This window comes from Nelumbo nucifera, chromosome 2 (genome assembly GCF_055504915.1).
Source record: "Nelumbo nucifera cultivar China Antique chromosome 2, China Antique-T2T, whole genome shotgun sequence".
Lineage (NCBI taxonomy): Eukaryota > Viridiplantae > Streptophyta > Magnoliopsida > Proteales > Nelumbonaceae > Nelumbo > Nelumbo nucifera.
Genome location: NC_142650.1, coordinates 1,261,236 through 1,281,085, shown reverse-complemented (window position 1 = coordinate 1,281,085; position 19,850 = coordinate 1,261,236). Strand labels below are relative to the sequence as shown.

General features: G+C 37.9%; 1 protein-coding gene across 1 annotated transcript; it reads right to left on the bottom strand.

The window, feature by feature from the left end:
- Positions 1-342: 342 nt before the first annotated feature.
- Positions 343-2,138, bottom strand: WRKY54 (WRKY DNA-binding protein 54). Its single transcript, XM_010254742.2, has 3 exons — positions 1,595-2,138; positions 1,158-1,262; positions 343-1,021 (listed from the first exon to the last, which is right to left on the bottom strand). Exons 1-3 carry the CDS (start codon positions 1,945-1,947, stop codon positions 490-492), a joined length of 990 nt encoding a protein of 329 aa, XP_010253044.1. The 5' UTR covers positions 1,948-2,138; the 3' UTR covers positions 343-489.
- Positions 2,139-19,850: the final 17,712 nt, after the last annotated feature.

Sequence of the window (19,850 nt, the reverse complement as noted above, 5' to 3'; positions counted from 1 at the left end):
CTCCATTAATTCCACATGATGCATTCGATCAGGATGAGAGTGGATCTCAGTCCAATTTTTATATCAGAGAAAGAAGTAGACAAGTAATGTAACAGGGGAATTCGATCAGGATGAGAGTGGATCTCATTCCAATTTTTATATCAGAGAAAGAAGTAGACAAGTAATGTAACAGGGGAATTCGATCAGGATGAGAGTGGATCTCAGTCCAATTTTTATATCAGAGAAAGAAGTAGACAAGTAATGTAACAGGGGAATTCGATCAGGATGAGAGTGAATCTCATTCCAATTTTTATATCAGAGAAAGAAGTAGACAAGTAATGCAACAGGGGAATTCGATCGGGATGAGAGTGGATCTCAGTCCAATTTTTATATCAGAGAAAGAAGTAGACAAGTAATGTAACAGGGGAAATACATGATGATGGTGATGGTATCGTACAACCAAATTTCCAAGTTTCACTTCACTTTACACAATTACATGCACCGAACGAATTAAACCGGAAAAAAGTCATCATCATCAAAATGGAAAACATCATCAAAGTCACCGACGAAGCTCATGTCCAGACTGTGAGAGCTGGTGCTACACGAGTAGACGCCCGAAATCACATCCCCATGATCAGACCCGGGTGTGGATGGCAACGCTGATGTAGGGACAGATGGCAGAAAATATTGTGATGAAGATTGCTGGTTGTGGGTGAGCTCCTCCATCTCATGGTTTGGGATTTCTTCCTGGCATTCCTGTTTTATTATTGGGGGGAAAGAGGAAGAGAAGAAGGGATGGTGCTCCTGGAGCTGCTGCTGGTTAGTTATTGGAGCGTCTGAGTCTGACTGAAAGCTTAGAACGAAGGAGGAGGAGTCTGTATGGGTAGAGTCCATGATGAATTGGGGGGGCTTTGATATATCTTTGCATGTGTGCTGGCCCTTGTATATAGTTCGATACTTTGGTGGGTCATCTTCAATTTGCTGTACTTGTTTGGTTGCTGCACATCCTTGGTCGTTTTTGTGAGTGCACCTATAATAGTTCCTGCTCCATCATCACATAATAAAAATTAATTTATTATGATATAAATTTGCTTCGTCGTCATCATCTAAACTAAAACTAAAACTATGTTGTCTTTACTGAACAAGAAAATTAAAGAAGGTCATCATCAACAACAAACCTTGGGTATTTGCAATTGAGGATCACTTTTTGGCCGTATTTTCGCCACGCACGGCCGTCGTCAATGGGAGTGGGAGTGATCTTTGTCCATGTCTCAGAAACCTTTCTGCAACCAAGAAACGAAATCTGCATGTTAGTAAATAGTGTTGATTACCCAAATTAAGCCAAATGCATTCTCTATCTGTCAATGAACAGAGGTAACTATGACAGTGGAAAAGAACTGGGGACAACAATGTCATCTGGCAACCAAGATATCTCCCTTGTCTCTTGTTTGACCTGGAACTCCCAGCCAGTGCCCAGTGGGCACCCAAGAATCCAAATGACGAAAAAAGACTCTTCTGCCTCTATTCCATCCAAGGTGACTAAATTACCCCTTGATCTTCCTTGCCTAAAACAAAGTTTGTTTCATTATTTTTCAGCATGTGATCAGCCAATTACCTTCTCTTATAATCTCCTCTACGATCCTTGACTGCTGGAGACTTCCTGCTCTCGCCGGAATCTTCCGTCCTTGGGCCATCACAACTGGGCGAACTCACATTCGTACTCGACGGGTTCTGACAGACCTCTCCGGAGTCAGCGGACTTGAGTGCAGAAATAGCCTCGGTGAAGGATCGTAAGATTCTTGGGAGGAGATCTTCGGTGGACAAGGACCCATCCTCATGTCCGAGGCGATTGCAGAGGATAGTTTGAAGTTGGGTTGTGAGTTCACGGCCTCGCACGAGACTGTTGATCAGCCTTTTCCGATCAATAGAGAAATTTCCCGGCCACGGAGATTCAACAGTTGTGTCCATCTCGCTTGGTTTATATGTTATGAGCGGCTTTGCTTCTTCTCCTTTCTGGCTTGTTTTCCTTCCTCAATGATTATCCTCGGCGGTTGAGGGCCTTGAGGCTGAGGAGGAGTGAGAGAGAAGGTGAGTGATGATGATGAGATGAAGAGAAGAAAAGATTGCTTTTTAGGTGTTTTTATGTGCAGGGGGGGGAGCAAAGGAGGAGGATAAACATTAAAAAAGAAAAAGAGAAACAATTGGGAAAGGAAAAAAAGAAAATACAGAGAAGTTGATTGGAAAAATCGCGGTAGTAGCGTAGTGAGCGTGTATAGAGGGTGATCATTTTACAAGGTGACGTCAAAATGAATCGTCAGTGGAGTGGCGTCAGCCTGTTGTTTCGTCGCTGCCCTCCTGGCATCGCTAATTTAAAATTCGCAAGTTGATGATGCGCGTACTTTCACACATTTATGGCTTAACAATTCTAATGCATGACCATTATGGCGAGAGATATTCCCGACACACGGTGGGATGGGGCTGTGAGGTGCGCTTTGTGAGAGCACAGCACTATACCCTTTGTTTGTTCTGGGACGGGATCTGCTCCTCACTCTCGAGCGCCTCACATGCACATCCACCGTGCATTAGGAACATCTCCCGTGTGAGGCGCCTTCTGTGAGGGGCAGATCCGGTCTCGTTTGTTCTCTCTCCGTCTCTTCTAAAGACCAATAGTCTAAAAGATAAAAGCGTGAGGAGGATTGCATATTGCATATTTCATGAAAAGATGCTGGTTTGACGAAAACAACCTTTACTATTTAGATAACTATTGCCTAATTATGGTAGAGGATGTCGTGATTATCTATTTTTGTTTCTGTTATTACTCATTACATATTTACATGCTGATTGATGACGAAGTCACAAACTTCCACATGAAAAAAAAAAATCACGTACAAACGTATTAAAGTACGAGTGCTGAGCTTTGGTATAAATAGTGTTCAATTATTAAAAAAACCCTTATCGGTGTTACCTTTATGCTTATAAGTTATAGGGTAAATTGTTGAAACGTCTTAAGTTTGATAATTGTAATCACTTTTTCTAAATTTTTTGAAATAATTGTAAATAAATTTTTTCTATTAAAATTTTTTAACAAAAAGTATCAAACTGTTCAAAATATTCATACAATTACTATTGAGGATAGTTTTTTAATGAAAAATTGCAGCCTATTTGATTGATTGATATGAAGGACAAGTTTAGAATATAATTCAATTTCAAATAAGAAAGGGCTCCACTATGATATTGGAAAGATATGATATCTGAAAAATGTTTGTTGACTAATCGACCGGTCTATTATAAATGTGGTAGCCAAAAATGTATTATTCATGGGTGGATTTTGATTTGTCAAAACTCTTGAAATACCATGTCTTTCCTGTATTATAGATTTTCCCAAAAAGAAATTAAAAGGATTTAGATCAGTGGTTCATATGAGAAAAAATTTGAAAAATAAATAAATACATGGCCAGATATTTTCATGATTCTTTTTAGAGGATTCTAAGAAAAAAGGATCTATTTACAACTATATGATAAGTAATTATCAAACTAAGAGGAAGATTTCAATAACAATTTTTCTTAAGTTAATAACAGGTACAAAAGACGCACTATCCAAATTTGTGATCGGCTTTAATCAGTGTAAGGCCCGTCGAGGTGTTGGAACAGCCTAATATCGAGAAAATCTCCATACCTATGTACTTTATTGTGTAATGAAAGGGAATTAAAAGACTGTTCGAAGTTCGAACGGGCCTTACTGAAGCGAGCCGCCGAGTTCTCCAGATTTTAATTTTTATGAGAAGTGAGAAGAGACGAAACACAAACTCATTCACAGAACTCAAGGCAAGTGTAGTAATAATGGATAACAAAAGCAACGGTAAATCATAAATGAAAAGGGTCCTCCCTTTCTCATTCCTCTCTTTTTGTGTTTTTATAAAGTTATCCGTTGGGAGACACAAGAGTGATGAGTGATGATGATGCCCTATTGGTCAAAAGGGGGTGTGCCGTGCGCGTGCCTAAACCACTCACCAACACCACGTTTATTAGATTATATCACTTCCAGTCTTCCACTATCCACTAATAAATCTTAAATTACGTCTTTCAGCTTTGTATAATCCCATCCGACGTTTTTTATGGCAGCTTGTTAGTTTATTAAAATTTACTAAATTAAATAATAATTTAAAGAAAAGCATACAGTTAATTGCATTGAGAGAATCATGGCATGGCATGTGGTTAATCACATCCATAGAGTTCAAAGATTGGTTTTGAATAGTTAAATAAGGTTGGTTAGCAATTAAAAAATCCATTATTGCATTTGCATCTTTCTCGCTCTCAATTCTTTGGGTGTTTTTATAGTTCCATTGGATGTAGGATAGAATTTTAAGGAACTTTGAAAAGAGTATAAATATAATAATGCACAGTGCCAATGCATACAAAATAAAATAAAAAAATAAGGTTTTATATTTATACTTCTTGAGAATCTTTTTTTTTTGTGAAAATATAATCGAGTTGAATGCATTATCATCCATCCATCCTTTATTCAATATGGGATAGGGATGGGCAATTCACAGCCCATCCCCCGTGAATTGGGAAGAGTAAGGATTAACTTAACTAAACAGCATATGTGTTCGACACATTGTGAAAGACAAGGGCAAAGGACACTGGAAGAGATGGCAAAGCTCAAACTCCAAAGGAAGCAAATCAAATAGAGAGGGAGGAAGAGTGCAAGCAACGGATATAAGCGTCCTAGCGTAGCGCGAAAGGACTGTACGCTTATAAGGACTAGATAGAAAGATGAAAGTAGTCTACACTACGCCTTCAAAGTCTGATTGGTTGGGCAACATTTCAGAATGGGAACACTTTTGCCCTCCAATGTAATTTTTCATTTTATGCAATAGCACCGGTATTTTCACATTCTTATCATTTACTTTTAAGTCATTGCTAAAAAGACCGTAGTTAAGGATGACAAGTGCCGAGCCGGGCCACCCCCCAGCCCAGCGAGAAAAAAATATATATAAATCAAAACTACGATGGGCCACCTTACCTCTAATGGTTCGAACTACGATGGGTGAATGATTCCGCTCGAATCGGACACCGTGTTCACACGTGATTTTATTACAAGTGGAACCCTGTTCACATTGGAGCTTTAGTTTTGTTTAAGAATCGTCAACCCAACGTGGCCAAGGGGCCGGGGCTCTTTCAAAAAAGGCAGAGTATATGGACACGATACGAAAAAAAAACAAAAACAGGAAATAAGTTCCTAAGGCTGAGTGATCTTCAAATCCTCAGTTTCCCATTCATGGTTTTTGTTTGCGTTGAAATTTTGTAACACCGGCGAACATGAAAATTTGTATAAGTAGGGTGTCACCTGACCTCGGCTGTTAAAAGAGATCTGCAAATAGAAGAGACGTTAGTCCCTCGGGTGATATCGTAGGGGCGTAGATTCCAATAGTTAAGTCATTTATACCGAGGGAAAAAAAGGTGAGTTGGAATTTAAATGGGTAGGGGGTCAAAATATAAATGGAATTTAAATGGGTTTTGTGAGAATTTTAAAGACATAGGGGGACCAAAAGTTAAGAAACATGGGTAAGGTGGTCAAAATATAAGTGGAATTTAAATGGGTTTTGTGGGAATTTTGAAGACATGGGGGGAGGCATGGCTCCCCTCCACCACCCCTTGGCTCCGCTCCTGCAATTTCAGTCCATGCCACGGGATGAATCCCCCCGTTTGGTTGGTTGTGGATGGAACCAATCCATACTATATCATAGACCATCCCCGCTCACGGTCCAAAATCCCAGTCACACATATATCTCATGGATTTAGCCAATTCATAGTATTTCCACACTCTACTTTGATACAATATATATCTTATACATACTTTTCTTTCATTTTAATTTTTATACTTTAAAATAATAATTTTAATATTTTAATATTTTATCAATAAAATAATATTTTTTTAATGATAATGCCAGATTGGCTAAAATAGCAAGACAATTGAATAAAGTTCATAATGTTTATCTCTATGATTAATACTCAAACTACATATCTACTTATATGATTAACAACAAGAACAGGTTTTGTGCCTAGACTATATAGTATGGAGCAACATAGGTGGTGTTTAACAGATTTAGGCATAATCCAGCATGGGGAAGACCAGATGGTTTATTATAGAGTTGGAAACTATCCGACATTACACAAACTAGATGGTTTATTACAAAGTTAGAAACCATCTGACATCAAACAGACTGGATAGTGTTTTACAAAATTGGAAAGCATCCAGCTAGACCTGTTTATGGGCTGGGCCGTGCTTTCACTCTATATTAACAAATTTTTCTAAGGCCAAAGCCCGAGCCCGAAATTTAGCCCATGCTGTTACTATTGCTGAAGCGGCTGAATAGAGATAGAGAGAGAGAGAGAGAGATTATAAAGAAAAAAATAAAAAAAATGTATATATTAAATTATAAATATATATATATTTCAATAAATATTATATTATTTATATATTTTATATAATATATAAAATACATAATATGTATTTTATATATTATATAATATTGAGTCGGGTCGGGCCGGGCTCGGGCCAGGCTTTTTTGACAAATCCCGAGCCCGGCCCGAAACACAGTCAGGCTTACTGTGTTAGACCTGAGGTCAGGCCTAATTACATGAGCAAGCCCGACCGGGTGCGGGCCGGGCCATTGGGCTACCCGGCCCATGAACAGGTCTACATCCAGCATTACACATACTAGATAGTATTTTATAGAATTAGAAATCATCTGGCATTACACAAACCGGATGGTTTATTGCAATTGTAAATTTCAGCCCCTCATGTGATAAAATAGTATTTACACCCTCAAAATCATCTAAGGCCCAACATTCCATAAAATAGTATATAATTCTCACAAGTGTATAAACCATCCAGCATGGAGAAGACCGGTTGGTTTATTATAGAGTTGGAAACCATTTGGCATTACACAAATCAGATAGTTTTTTATAGAGTTTGATACCATTTGGCATTACACAGATCGGATTATTATTTGCAATTTTTAAACAGAATTTTTTTGAATGCTTTTTGAAACATAAATTATAGTTGCAAACATCTATCCCTCTGCATCATAATTACACCATCAAAATCATTTACAACCCACTAAACCTCTTTATTCTGTATGATTCTTGTATATTTACAGACTTAGAAACCATCCGGCACTAAAAAAACCAGATAATCGTTTGCAATTTTGATACATAAATTATAGTTTTGAACATCTATCCCCTATAGGTACTTACACCATCGAAACCATTTAGAACTCAATGAACCTCTTGGTTCTGTATGATTCTCATATTTATAGACTTAGACAACCAAATTGCATCATGTATCTATTGGATATGTGTCATTCCACGATGTTAAAGCACACAAGCCATGTTTGTGCACGACCATAAACCTTTGCCTCTAGTGCCTCTACTGGAACTTCTTTAGCATACAAATCATCATATGGTTGCCATTTATATAATTAAGGTTCTAGAGTCCTATGTATATTAACTCATTTTATGAGCTATATTATATACTAATATTTTGGTCAAAAGAAATTGTAGTTTCTTCAGCATTCAAATCATCATATTGTTGCCATTTATATAATTTTGGCAACCATTCATTTCCAACTTTCTATTGACTTCTAAGTCTTATTTCTTTTACTTACATTTTGCAAATACTCAACTAAACCATCATTTACTTACATTTTGAGAGGAAGGGATTTTTTTCATTCTTTAAACAAAAGAATACACAATCAGAATTTGACCAAAGAATCACATTAATTACTTAAACAATGAAATACAAATACGAAGAAACAACAAACAAAAAATAAAATATGTAAAATCTCCCCAAACCAGTTAAAAAGAGTTGGAGAAACAAGAAACAAGAAAAAAAATAAAGGGAAAGAGACCCTAAATCGAGGTTAGAAGAAGAAACCTTTTTCTTGCTAACTCTGAAGTTTGCGAGAAGACAAACAACCAAATAGTAATTTCAAACTCGAACTTGGATGAAGAATGGGATCCCAAATCACTTGAACTCGCACTTGGATGAAGAATGGGACTCCAAATCACTCGAACTCAAACTATGAGAGATATTGCTTTGAAGATGGAGTCTTTCCAACCAGCCACAGTTTGAATCAATCGAGTTGATGCTTCCCACCAAATGGAATCAATGCATCCCATTCTAAAGTTGTTTGAATGGATGGAGTTGATGATTTCAGCCAGCCGCATTTTGAATGGACGGAGTCAAACTCGAACTTGGAGATGCTTCCAATCAACCACAATTTGAATGGATGGAGTCAAACGAATAAAACATGAATGCTCTTTGGATTCGGTGGATTTTGTTTTTAACAAAGGGTAATTTTGTCCTATAAACTTCATATTTCCTCCTGCTCACTCAAATTGCTATTATTTATAAAACATAACTGAAATTTTCAATTGACCAAACTTGGTCAATTTTTTTACAAACAAGTCCTTTTACTTTTTAATTATTTTACTATCATTTTATTAAAATTAATATTTGTTGGTTAATATTAATTTATCGATGCCTTTTTTCAATATATTTATCATATAAAATGCAAAAATTATACATTTATGATCAACTGTGTAGATCATTCATAAAATGTACATGAGATACATTTAATTAAAAAGTGTGGTATGAACTAGGCCACACCACGCCTACAAAACAACACTGTGGGTGTGGACTTGTCCAATCCACATAGTTTGTCCACAGTTCAGAACAGGTGTGGATTGTGGTGTGGTGCGGATTGATCCTTACCACAAGGTGTGGTGTGGACTATTCCACACCCACCAATTTCTCATACACACTACAGAACACCCCTTAGTGAGATGAGGTGAGAACACGGAGAGAGACTAGATAGCTTGGTGAAAGAGCTAGAGAGCTCGATGAGGGAGAGCTTGAGATCTTTGTGTGTGTGTGTGAAAGAGAGAGAGAGAGAGATCTCGATGAGAGAGTGATGGAGAACTCCATGAGAGTTGGAGAGCTCGATGAGGAAGAGAGAACTGGAGAACTCCATGAGAGTTGGAGAGCTCGATGAAGAAGAGAGAACTAGAGAACTCCATGAGAGTTGGAGAGCTCGGTTGGAAGTGTGTTGAGGTGTCCAGCATGTCTTGTGCATAGTAGCATAATGTATTGTTATGTTGTGTACATCTTTTCTAATTGCAAGCTTTGCTTAGTAGCCAACGTGATACCCTACTGTTAGAGGTGGCCACGAGCCGAGCTTCTCACGAGCTATTTGAGCTTGGCTCGGTTTAAGCCAAACTTCGAGCCGAGCTCAAGCTTGATATCTAGGCTCGTTTGCTAATCGAATCGAGCTCGAGCCAAGTGAAGCTCGGCTCATGAGGCTTCATTCACACACACACACATAATAATAATATTATACATACATACATACATATATAAAATAAATAATTTTTATTATACATAATAATATTTTTATTTTTTATGTACAATAGTAAATGATTTTTATTATTCTTATTTTTTGTATGTAAAATAAAAACATTTTATATGTATTTTTTTATTTTTATATGTATAATTTTTATTTTTTAGAAAAGAACTTGACTTGCAATTGAGATCGAGCCGAGTCGAGCTCAAACTTGCGAGCTTTGAACCAAGTCGAGATCAAGTTCAAGTCTCTAACTCAAATCAAGCCCGAGCCTAAAACAGTTTCAACGAGTTGAGCTCGAATAGTCAAGTATTCAGCTCGACTCAAATTGAATCCACCTCTACCTATTGTAACAACTTTCCATTTGCACCCTTGTGGCCGATTTCAACATCAACAAAATGACGTCTTCTATGGAAATCATCAACCTGACTAGCAAACTCCCTTGCTAAGCCTAAGTGATGGCAAAACTAACCTGAGGCAATGGCCAAACCATGCTAACTCAACAAACACGGGGCAAAGCTAACCTATCGGCTTAGAGACACAAGTAATCAAACTGTTACTTCCCTTAGACGAGCCAATTTGGACGGTACCTCATCCTCGAAAGGGGGAAGGGGGGGGGCATCTGATATGGCCAATATGGCCAAAACAGAAAGTCATTAATTGACCAAGCTCACGTAGGGCAGGCTAACCTGTCCGAACTAAGCTTGGTCAATTAATATCAATTTTTGAACCGTTGTTGATTCAGACAGTTGGACCATTTAACCTTGAAGCGATTCAGGAAATTGGTTCCCCTTCACCCTAAAACTGTTCGTGGGACAAAAACCATTAACTTGGTCAATGATCCGATAAACTGAGTATTCAACCTGTCGACCTGAACAATGGTTTTGGCCATTTTTTTATTCTAATTTTTTTTGTAAATCATAACGGGATATCCATTTGAACTGAATGATCAAACCAGTGATCCGAAAAAACCGGTGGCCAAAGGTGTTGCTGTTCCGGGACAGTTTTTAAAACGTTTTCTTCATCCACCATTACAAATTACTAACAGCCTGCCCCTGAGCCACTCGAGAATGAACTACTTGATTTGCTTAGCTGGCGCTTGGTATCAGACCTTCTTCACCAATACATACCCTACTTGTAACTACTCCCAAAGAAGAGTGTACAAATACAATGGCTGATATATGAACACAAAGGCGATGGAGTCGGGGGTCGGGAGAACGGCAAACCGTAGTATGCAGAAATAACAGATTAGGCGCTCAAACTCAAAACCAAACGGCGGCATTAGGGGAATTGACCTGTTTTTATAATAAATGAAAAATGTGAACAATAGTAATATGTGAAGGTATAAGACTAACACACGTGTAGGTGTTGGGAAGTGATAGGTGGGATTCGTCAGTCATCTCATCCTTTCCCTGTTTGCTGAACCATCTTTTCCAATGTAATCAATTTCACTTCTCAACTGTTTCACCTATCCACTTTAATCAAATGTTGGTGCGGCCCAACCTGCAACACAAGAATGATAAGAAATTGAAGATGATGAATCGAGTCATCCTAATCCTAATGGATGAAATATGAACTCATTCAACACACATAAAATCATAGTTGACTTGGGATTAGGAATGGGGAGTAGATTTGCTCACAGGCTGGGCTCCGACCAGGCTTTACCACTTATTAATATAAAGGCTTAAGCCTGAGTTCAGCTCCAATTTAAAGTTAAAAAGCCCCGTGTGTATGTTGTACAATATCTTAGTTCTATGTTTTAATTTTTAATTTATCCCTGCCCAATCATGCATTTTATACATCAAAAGAATAGTAATATAGTTGATATCTAATACCTGCTATTAATATATTTTTTGTTATTTGTAATATTATTGATTGGGCTCGGGCTCAGATTAGGCTTATTTAAAAATTCCAAGCCTGACCTATAAAAAATAAAATAAAATCAGGCCTAAAACTTATAGCCCAAGAATGATTCCGTGGGCCTCAAGACGGAATGGGCCGTGAAAACGCAATTTTTTGGGCTTAGATTACAAGTGGGATTCAACCTGCAAAGTTCCCCTGCAAACTCAGTATATGCTTCTTTTTTTTTTTCCCAAAAAGTTATGGTTGCACTTAGACTAGTAATATGGGATGCAAGAACCAAGATGTTGCATGGAAAATATATTCCCATATCCCATATTTGTCTAAATTCAATAGAAATTACCTCTCTACATATCTCTCCTGCAGAGTATTCCACAAATAGAAAAATCCCAATTTTACTTGTACATTGATGGTTCATTTATGTCATCATTGAATCGGACAACTAATTCATATGTTTTGGTGTAGGGAGTAACAAAGTAGTAGCAGCAGCAGGTTATAAACTCCAAGTAAAGCAAGCCTTGAATGCTGAATGGGAGTAGAGGTGTCAATTGGACTGGATTTGGTACAATCTGATCCAGTCCAATGTGAGTCCACTTACAAATGGACTGGACTTAATGCTGTCCAAATCCAATTCAATCCAATACATTAAAATGTAAATAGAATGGATTGGATCCAACCCAAACCGAATGAAATATTAAAAATTATATAAATAAAAAGTAAAACATATAAAAAATTATAAAAATATATTAAAACGAAGAAAATATGAACATTACGAAAATATATCCTTTTAGCATTAAAAAAGCACTTTTGTATAAAAACTTAACTCTCCGAAATTCAATAACCCTCTATGATGCCTCAATATATTATGAGGTCCTTCATAATTCCTCTAACTACGATTATGGATATTGAAAAAGCTCAAAAATAAAAAATTCCTCTGGAATAACTCTGAAAGTAGAAAGCCCCTACATTTAATGAAAAGGAACAAAGTTTGCTCCCCAAAGTCGGGAGGTGGGTTGGGTTTGAAAAATCTTAAGTGGGCGAATGAAGCCTGCCTTGCAAAATTGGGCTGGAGAATCCTAAGGGAAGAAGAAAACCTATGGGTTAAAGCGGTGAAGGGTAAAAATTTAAGAAATAGAAATTTATGAGAAGTCAAGGCTAAGAAGGGGATTTCTTAGACATGGAGAGGCATCTTAAATGCCAGAGATCTATTAATAAAAGGGGTAAGATGGGAGGTAGGTGATGGTAAGTCCATTAGTTTATGGACTGATAGGTGGGCATGTGAAGAATCCCTTGTTGTAATCGTGAATCCTGAACTAGGTGAGGAAGATTCAGCTCATGTGTGCGACTTCATTGATCATGATAGAGGGGTGTTGAGGGAGAATAAAATTCGTAGTTTGGTCCCCACATAAATTTGGAATAGAATCAAATGTATATTCATCCCATCAGAGCCAAGGGAAGACCATCTGATATGGAGCCAAAACCGATATGGTAATTTTAGCATGAAATCAGCCTATAAGTTGAAATGTGGGCTTCCTGCATTTAGGAGTAGTGCGATGAAATGGAATAGTCTGATTTGGCGATTAAAATGTCCTCCAAAGCTCAAAGGTTTCCTTTTCTTATTATTGAACAAGAAACTTCCTTCAAAGGACCTCCTTCGAAAGAGGAAAGAGGAGTTGTAATATTGATGAGTCTTGTAACAGATGCAGTGAGGATGAACATATTAATCATATTTTTTAGGGGTTATATTTATTCTCGACAGATTTGGAACTTAATCAACTTGATGACCTTAATTTAGACCTACTGGTTTGGTGGGCAGAAATTCACAAAACACTAATTTGAAAGAAAAAGTGTATATTCATTCAAAAAAAATTTTATTATGTGGATTCTCCTCGTGGACGCTAAAAGATATTCTTTGGGGACATCGACTATCAATGAAGTAGAAGTTTGGGCGGCGTGGGAAGCACATAATTTCGGGTGCAATTTCAAGGACTGCGAGATCATAATTGAAGGAGACGCCTTAAAGGTCAATCCCCCCCTTGGATAATGAGGAATATCAGGACGGAGTGTCTCCTCATCAAAGAGAAGCTGAGGAAGCGTGTCACACATACAAGCATGCTTATGGGGAAGCAAATCCAAATTTGACTCGCTTTCTTCCATCTAGTGTTGTCTCTTTGCACCTTTCCTCTCCCCTTGGGATTTATAATTTATTTGATTTTGTGATTCTTGGGGTCGTTATGTAGAAGTGCAAATCGGGTTGTGTCGTCCGTGGCCCAGTACAACTTGGCTTGAATTTGGACCGGTATGACAACACATGGGTTGTGCCATGCCCGATACGATGGTCCGGGTCGTGTTGGGCCTGGGGTTCTAGGTCCACGGTCCGGCATGGCATGATACGGTTGTACGTGTTGTGCCGCTCACGGTCCATGTGCTGGCATGGCTCGTAGCGAGCCATGCTCAGCCTGCCCGATGAACTAGCCATTAGGGGGTCCCCAAAGACTATTTTTATCTTTTTGGGATTTTCTTTTTTATAGAAATATCCCAACAACTATAAATAGCTATATAGGGGGGTATTTATGTATTTTGGTTTTGGGGGAGAAAGAATGACACAAATGCCCCCCAACAACTATATAACAAATAGTTTGTGGGGCATTTTGGATAAAGTGATAAATAACTTTATAATGACCAAAAATATCCCTCTCAACAATTAAAAAATGGCTTGTTGTTAGGGTATTTTGGGCAATTAAATTATTTTCAATTCTTATAAATAGCCCTATCCTCCACCATTTTCAATTCCTACAATGATCAAAGTCATGAACAATAGAATAAAATGATGAAGTCAATATTTTTTGTATACTCAATAGTTGTATAGCATTTTTTCAAATTATTGTAAATTTTGTTTTAATTCTATTTAAATTATTTGGTATTTTTTCAATAATGTAATTTTTTATTTTCAAATTGTAATTATATTGTATTTTTATATTTTATTAATTTATTCCATTTTTCAATTTTCATATTTCATTCATCCAACCATTGTATGCTTTGTATCATTCAAATTTAAATAAATAAAATTCTTATTTTTCTTACAATTTGTTATTCACTTTTGAGTCACTGTCTCTTTGACTTCTTATTTGGTTAAATATTTTTTTCATTTCTTTGTTAGAGTAGAAATCACTTATTGTAGATTTAGTTGAATTTCTTGTGAAAAGAAAAGTGGGGAAAGATAAAGATTTCAGTAGTAGAGAAGAAAAGAGAGGGAGAAAAGAGTAGTAAGTCAACCAGGATTCTAAATTAACCCTAACCGCCAACCCCCCTCATTATATTTATACTTAACTCAAAGGATGAGATATTACAAGGATGCCCTTAATAGGGCGGCTACTAATGTAGTTGAACAGTCACAACTTAAAAAATAAACTAATGGGCCTAAAGCCCAACAACTTCCTAACTAAATAGCTTAAAATAAGAATAAAAAACAAATAGGTCCAACTCAACACTCCCCCTCAAGTTGGGAGTAAATGTCACACATTCCCAACTTGCGTAGATCATGCTTCAGCTTGTTCTTTGCAACACCTTTTGTGAGAACATTCGCGAGTTGCAGATCATAAGCAATGTATGGGAAACAAACTTCTCCAAAAGTTACTCTTTCTCTAATAAAATGTATATCCACTTCAATGTGCTTAGTTCGGTCATGCTGGATTGGGTTATGGGCAATGTTAATTGTTGCCTGGTTATCACAGTATAACATCATAGGTTATTCTGTCTGTACACCAATTTCTTCTAATAGGGAACAGATCCAGAAAAGTTTTGAAACTCCATGTGCCATGGCCCTGTATTCAGCTTCAACACTTGATCTTGCCACCACTGTTTGTTTCTTATTTTTCCACGAGACAAGGTTACCCCCAACAAGGGTGCACACTCCTGAAGTTGATTTCCTGTCATCAAGGCATCTTGCCCAATCTGCATTTGTATAAGCCTCTAGTTTCAACTGTCCATGATCAGTAAACAATATGCCTCTTCCCGGGTGTCCCTTTAAATAAGCAAGAATCATGTCAACTGCCTCTCAATGATGGACTCGTGGAGCATGCATGTATTGACTTACCACACTTACTGCATAGGAAATGTCTGGTCTTGTCATACACAAGTATAGCAGCCGACCCACAAGTCTCTGATATCTCCCAATGTCCTTTACTGGTTCACCTTCTGATGCATTGATTCTATGGTTCTGATCAATAGGGGTATTGATTGCATTTGTTCCAACCTTCCCTATCTTTTGAAGAAGATCCAAGACATACTTCCTTTGAGAGATAAAAATTTAATGTTTTGATCTTGCAACTTCAATGCCAATGAAGTATCTCAGTTCTCTAAGATCCTTAATTTCAAATTATTTATGTAGATTCCTTTTCAAACAATCAATCTCACTTAGGTCATTCTCTGTGACAATAATATCATCCACATAAACAATTAGGACTGACACCAAAGGTCCCCTCCTCTTCACAAACAAGGTATGATCAGATTGAGTCTAAGTGTATTCAAAAGCAATCAAGGCCTTTCCGAATTTGTCAAACCATGCTCTGGGAGATTGTTTCAAGCCATAAAGTGATTTCTTAAGCCTACATACCTTTCCCTTTTCAGTATCACTGTAAAAGCCAGTAGGAAGATTCATATACACTTCCTCTTGAAGATCCTCATTTAGGAAAGCATTATTCACATCAAGTTTAAATAAGGGCCAAGAGTATGAGGCAGCAAGAGAAATAAGTATCCGAACATATGTCATCTTTGCAACCGGTGCAAAGGTCTCTAAGTAATCAACACCATAGGTCTGTGTGTACCTTTTTGCAACAAGTCTTGCCTTGTACCTTTCTATACTTTCATCCGCCTTATATTTTACCATGTAAATCCATCTGCATCCAATTGTCTCTTTGCCTTCTGGTAGATCCACAATGTCCCATATCTGATTCTTAATCAAAGTTGTCATCTCCTTCTGCATAGTTGTCTTCCACTCAGGTTTGGATAGAGCCTCACTAACACCCTTGGGTATAGACACTGAGTCAAGGGAGGAAAAAAAAACACGGTAGGAAGGAGAAAGTCCACTATAGGATAAGTACTGTAAAATACAATGAGCAGTACACTTTCTCTTCCATTTTCTGAGAGCAATAGGAAGATCAAGGTTTTATGTAACAGGGTTAGTAGAATCAATGGGAATTGAAACTGTAGTGGGACCAAGAGGAATACCTGAATCCATGTCAGCCGAATCTGGAGTCTCCAAGGAATCGACAGGAAGTGATGTGAGTTCTGCTGCAGTGGAATCAACATCCTTGTGAAGTCTCTGTCGTAAGTAATGCTGAGAAGTAGGATGCAAAGGAGGTGGTAAGGTAGGTGACACAAGATGGTCAAGCACAAGAGTAGACACAGGGATTGGAACTAGGACAGGAATAGACTACTGACTCACTTCCCCAAAACACTCCCCCTGAGGATTCCTTGAAAAGAAGTATGTGGATTCAAAAAAGGTGACATCCATTGTTAACATACCGGCTCCTAGAGACTAGATCATGTACCCTTTCTGATTTTCTGCATATCCATGGAAGACACACTTCTTTGCCTTGGGATCAAGCTTTGAGTGGTGAGGACCAAGGACATGTGCAAAGTAGACACACCCAAACATCTTGAGAGGAATATGAAACATCTCCCCCTCAGGAAAAAGGAAACTGAATGAGGTGTTGAATTCAAGTATACGAGAGGGCACCCTGTTAATCAGATATATTGCTACGAGAACTACATCACCCCAAAACTGAACTGGAACTGTAGATGTACTCATCATGCTTCTTGCAATCTCAACAATGTGTCTGTTCTTCCTTTTTGCAACACCATTCTGTTGTGGACTATAGGGACAATTGCTCTGATGGATAACACCATGTTCTAATAGATATGAAGCAAGGTACTTTTCAAAATATTCCCTAGCATTGTCTGATCTGAACACCTTTATTCTTGTTCCAAACTGTGTTAGCACCATCTGATGAAATTGTTTCACCAATGATGGTCTTTCATCGCGGGATCTCATCAGGTAAACCCAAGAGTATCGTGAAAAATCATTCACAAATAAGAGAAAATATTGATAGCCTCCCATAGAAGGAACATGGTAAGGTCCCCATACATCCGAATGAATAACATCAAAAGAAGAATAACACCTTTTATTACTAGGTTTAAATGAATGCCTACAATGCTTTCCAAGTTGACAACCTTCACACTCCAGACTTGACAAACTAACAGACTAAAAAAGTTTTGGAAACAAAAAACCCAAAGAAGAAAAAGGTAAATGGCCCAAATGATTATGCCAAAGCATAACTTGACCTACAGACCCTGACTCACTATCCCTGCTGACATGAAGACTCTAATGAGGAAGAAGAACATCCAGGAGGTAGATCCCGTTCACTTCACGACCACTCCCAATCGTCCTCTTTGAATCCAAATCCTGCAAAATACAATGACTAGGAGAAAAATTACTGAGTAGTTCAGGTTCTTAATCAAACTACTAACAAATAACAAATTAGTGCTCAATCTAGGAACATAAAGGACTGAGGGTAGAGAAATAAAATCACTAATCTTGATAGATCCCTTCCCCGCAATAGGAACATGGGATCCATCAGCTGTGGAGACCTTATCTCTGCTATAATAGAGCTAGTAAGAAGAAAAAATAGTAGAGCTATGGGTCATGTGCTCTGAGGCTCCAGAATCTATAATCCAAGGAGTCCCCTCCTTACCTGAAGTAGAAACATAATTTGCAGTGACGTGTGAACTACTTGTGTGAGCAAAGGCAGTAGAGTGGACTCCACCAGTGCCACCTATACCTTGTTGTACGCTTACTGCTGGACTGGAACTGGTTATCCCGCTGGTTCAAAAGCTGCTCATACCTCTCAAGTTCGGCCCTTACTGCAGCAGCTGTAGTAGGGGGGACCGGAATGCCACCAGTAACTGCCATGTGTGCATTTCCCTTCTTATTTTTCTATCTAGTCGGCACAAGATGTGGGTGAAGCTTCCAACAAGTATCTCTTGTGTTAGGCTTCTTACAATAGTCACATATCAAATCTCTTTTATCTTCTTTCTTGATTTCACTGCCACCCCGATCTCCACTTTGTTTAGGTTTCACAGTACTCACCATGACAGACTGATCAGAAGCAGGATTTTTCATCATCACATCTCTCCTACTCTCCTCCCCTAACACAAAGGCATATGCCTGGGAGAGGGTAACACTGTCCCTAGAAAGAAGATGTTGTCTTGCAATATCATACTCAGGATTAAGGCCAACAGAAATTCAAACACCCTATATTTCTCTAAATGTTTCTGATAGGTAGCTGCATTCTTAGTGGTTTCCCAAGCAAATGTCTCTAAATGGTCAATCTCCTGTCACAGGGTTTTAAGGGCTGAAAAATAGGTTGCAATAGGTCTATCTCCCTGCCTTGTATAAATAACCTGATTTCTCAACTAATAAGCCCTAGTAACATTCTCCCTTTGTGAATAGGTTTCTGCAACCCCATTCCATATTTCCTTAGCTGTATTTGCGCATAAAAAATTCTCCTGTACCCATCGAGAGTTGCTAGTTTCAGGTTTCACTTCCTCACTAGTGATATACCCTAATTTCCCACGAGCACCAATGGCCATATTTGCAGATTGTGACCATTCTAAGTAATTTGCACCATCTAACCTAACTGAAGTAATGGTCATAGTCCCGAAAAGGTCTCCAACACCTCCTCCTACTGGTCCCATTTCTCTTCTGATCTTATTTTCAACTCCGTGATCCTTCATGCTTCTCAAAAAATGTAAAGAAAATAACTGAAATATGTAACAAGATCAAACGAAACACTTCTGGAACCAACAACACCTTTCTGGTGTCCTAGACTGTCTTCCCACAAAAGATTCATTTTCTGTGGGACGGGAGAAGAGACAACCGCTCTCTCTAGAATAGTCCAACAAAAACAAGACTTTTCCCCTTTCTCCATTTTTTTATGATTTTGATGAAAAACCCTATACTAGTTACAGGGCACACAAATCCACCAAAAAATCCAAAAACTGGCTTACCTGAGAGCTTCGATCAGCTTCTTAAATCACCATGCAGTCGGCCGATATAGGGCTGCTTGAAGAAACAACTCAAGGAACTAAGTAAAAATCACTGATTGTAGATTTAATTGAATTTCTTGTGAAAGGAAAAGAGGAGGAAGATAAAGATTTCAGTAGTAGAGAAGAAAATAGAGGGAGAAAAGAGTAGGAAGTTAACAAGGATTCTAAATTAACCCTAACCGCCAACCCCTCATTATATTTATACTTAACTCAAAGGATGAAATATTACAAGGATGCCCTTAATAGGGCGACTACTAATGTAGTTGAACAGTCACAACTTAAAAACATAAACCAATGAGCCTAAAACCCAACAACTTCCTAACTAAATAGCTTAAAATAAGAATAAAAAACAAATAGGCCCAACTCAACGGTTAGATTTCTTATTTATTCAAATAGTTCCCAAAGAAAAGTTAAATATTTTAATTTTACTTAATAATAAAATAAAAAATAAAAAAAACAGTCTGATTCGATTTGACCCACGCCCAATGCCTG

Bases quoted from the DNA above. Each gene is read 5' to 3' on its own strand.
- WRKY54 (XM_010254742.2), bottom strand. From the start codon at position 1,947: ATGGACACAACTGTTGAATCTCCGTGGCCGGGAAATTTCTCTATTGAT. The intron at 1,263-1,594 runs GTAATTGGCTGA...TCTTGGTTGCAG, and splicing joins AGAGGAGATTATAAGAGAAG to AAAGGTTTCTGAGACATGGA. The intron at 1,022-1,157 runs GTTTGTTGTTGA...ATGATGGAGCAG, and splicing joins CTCAATTGCAAATACCCAAG to GAACTATTATAGGTGCACTC.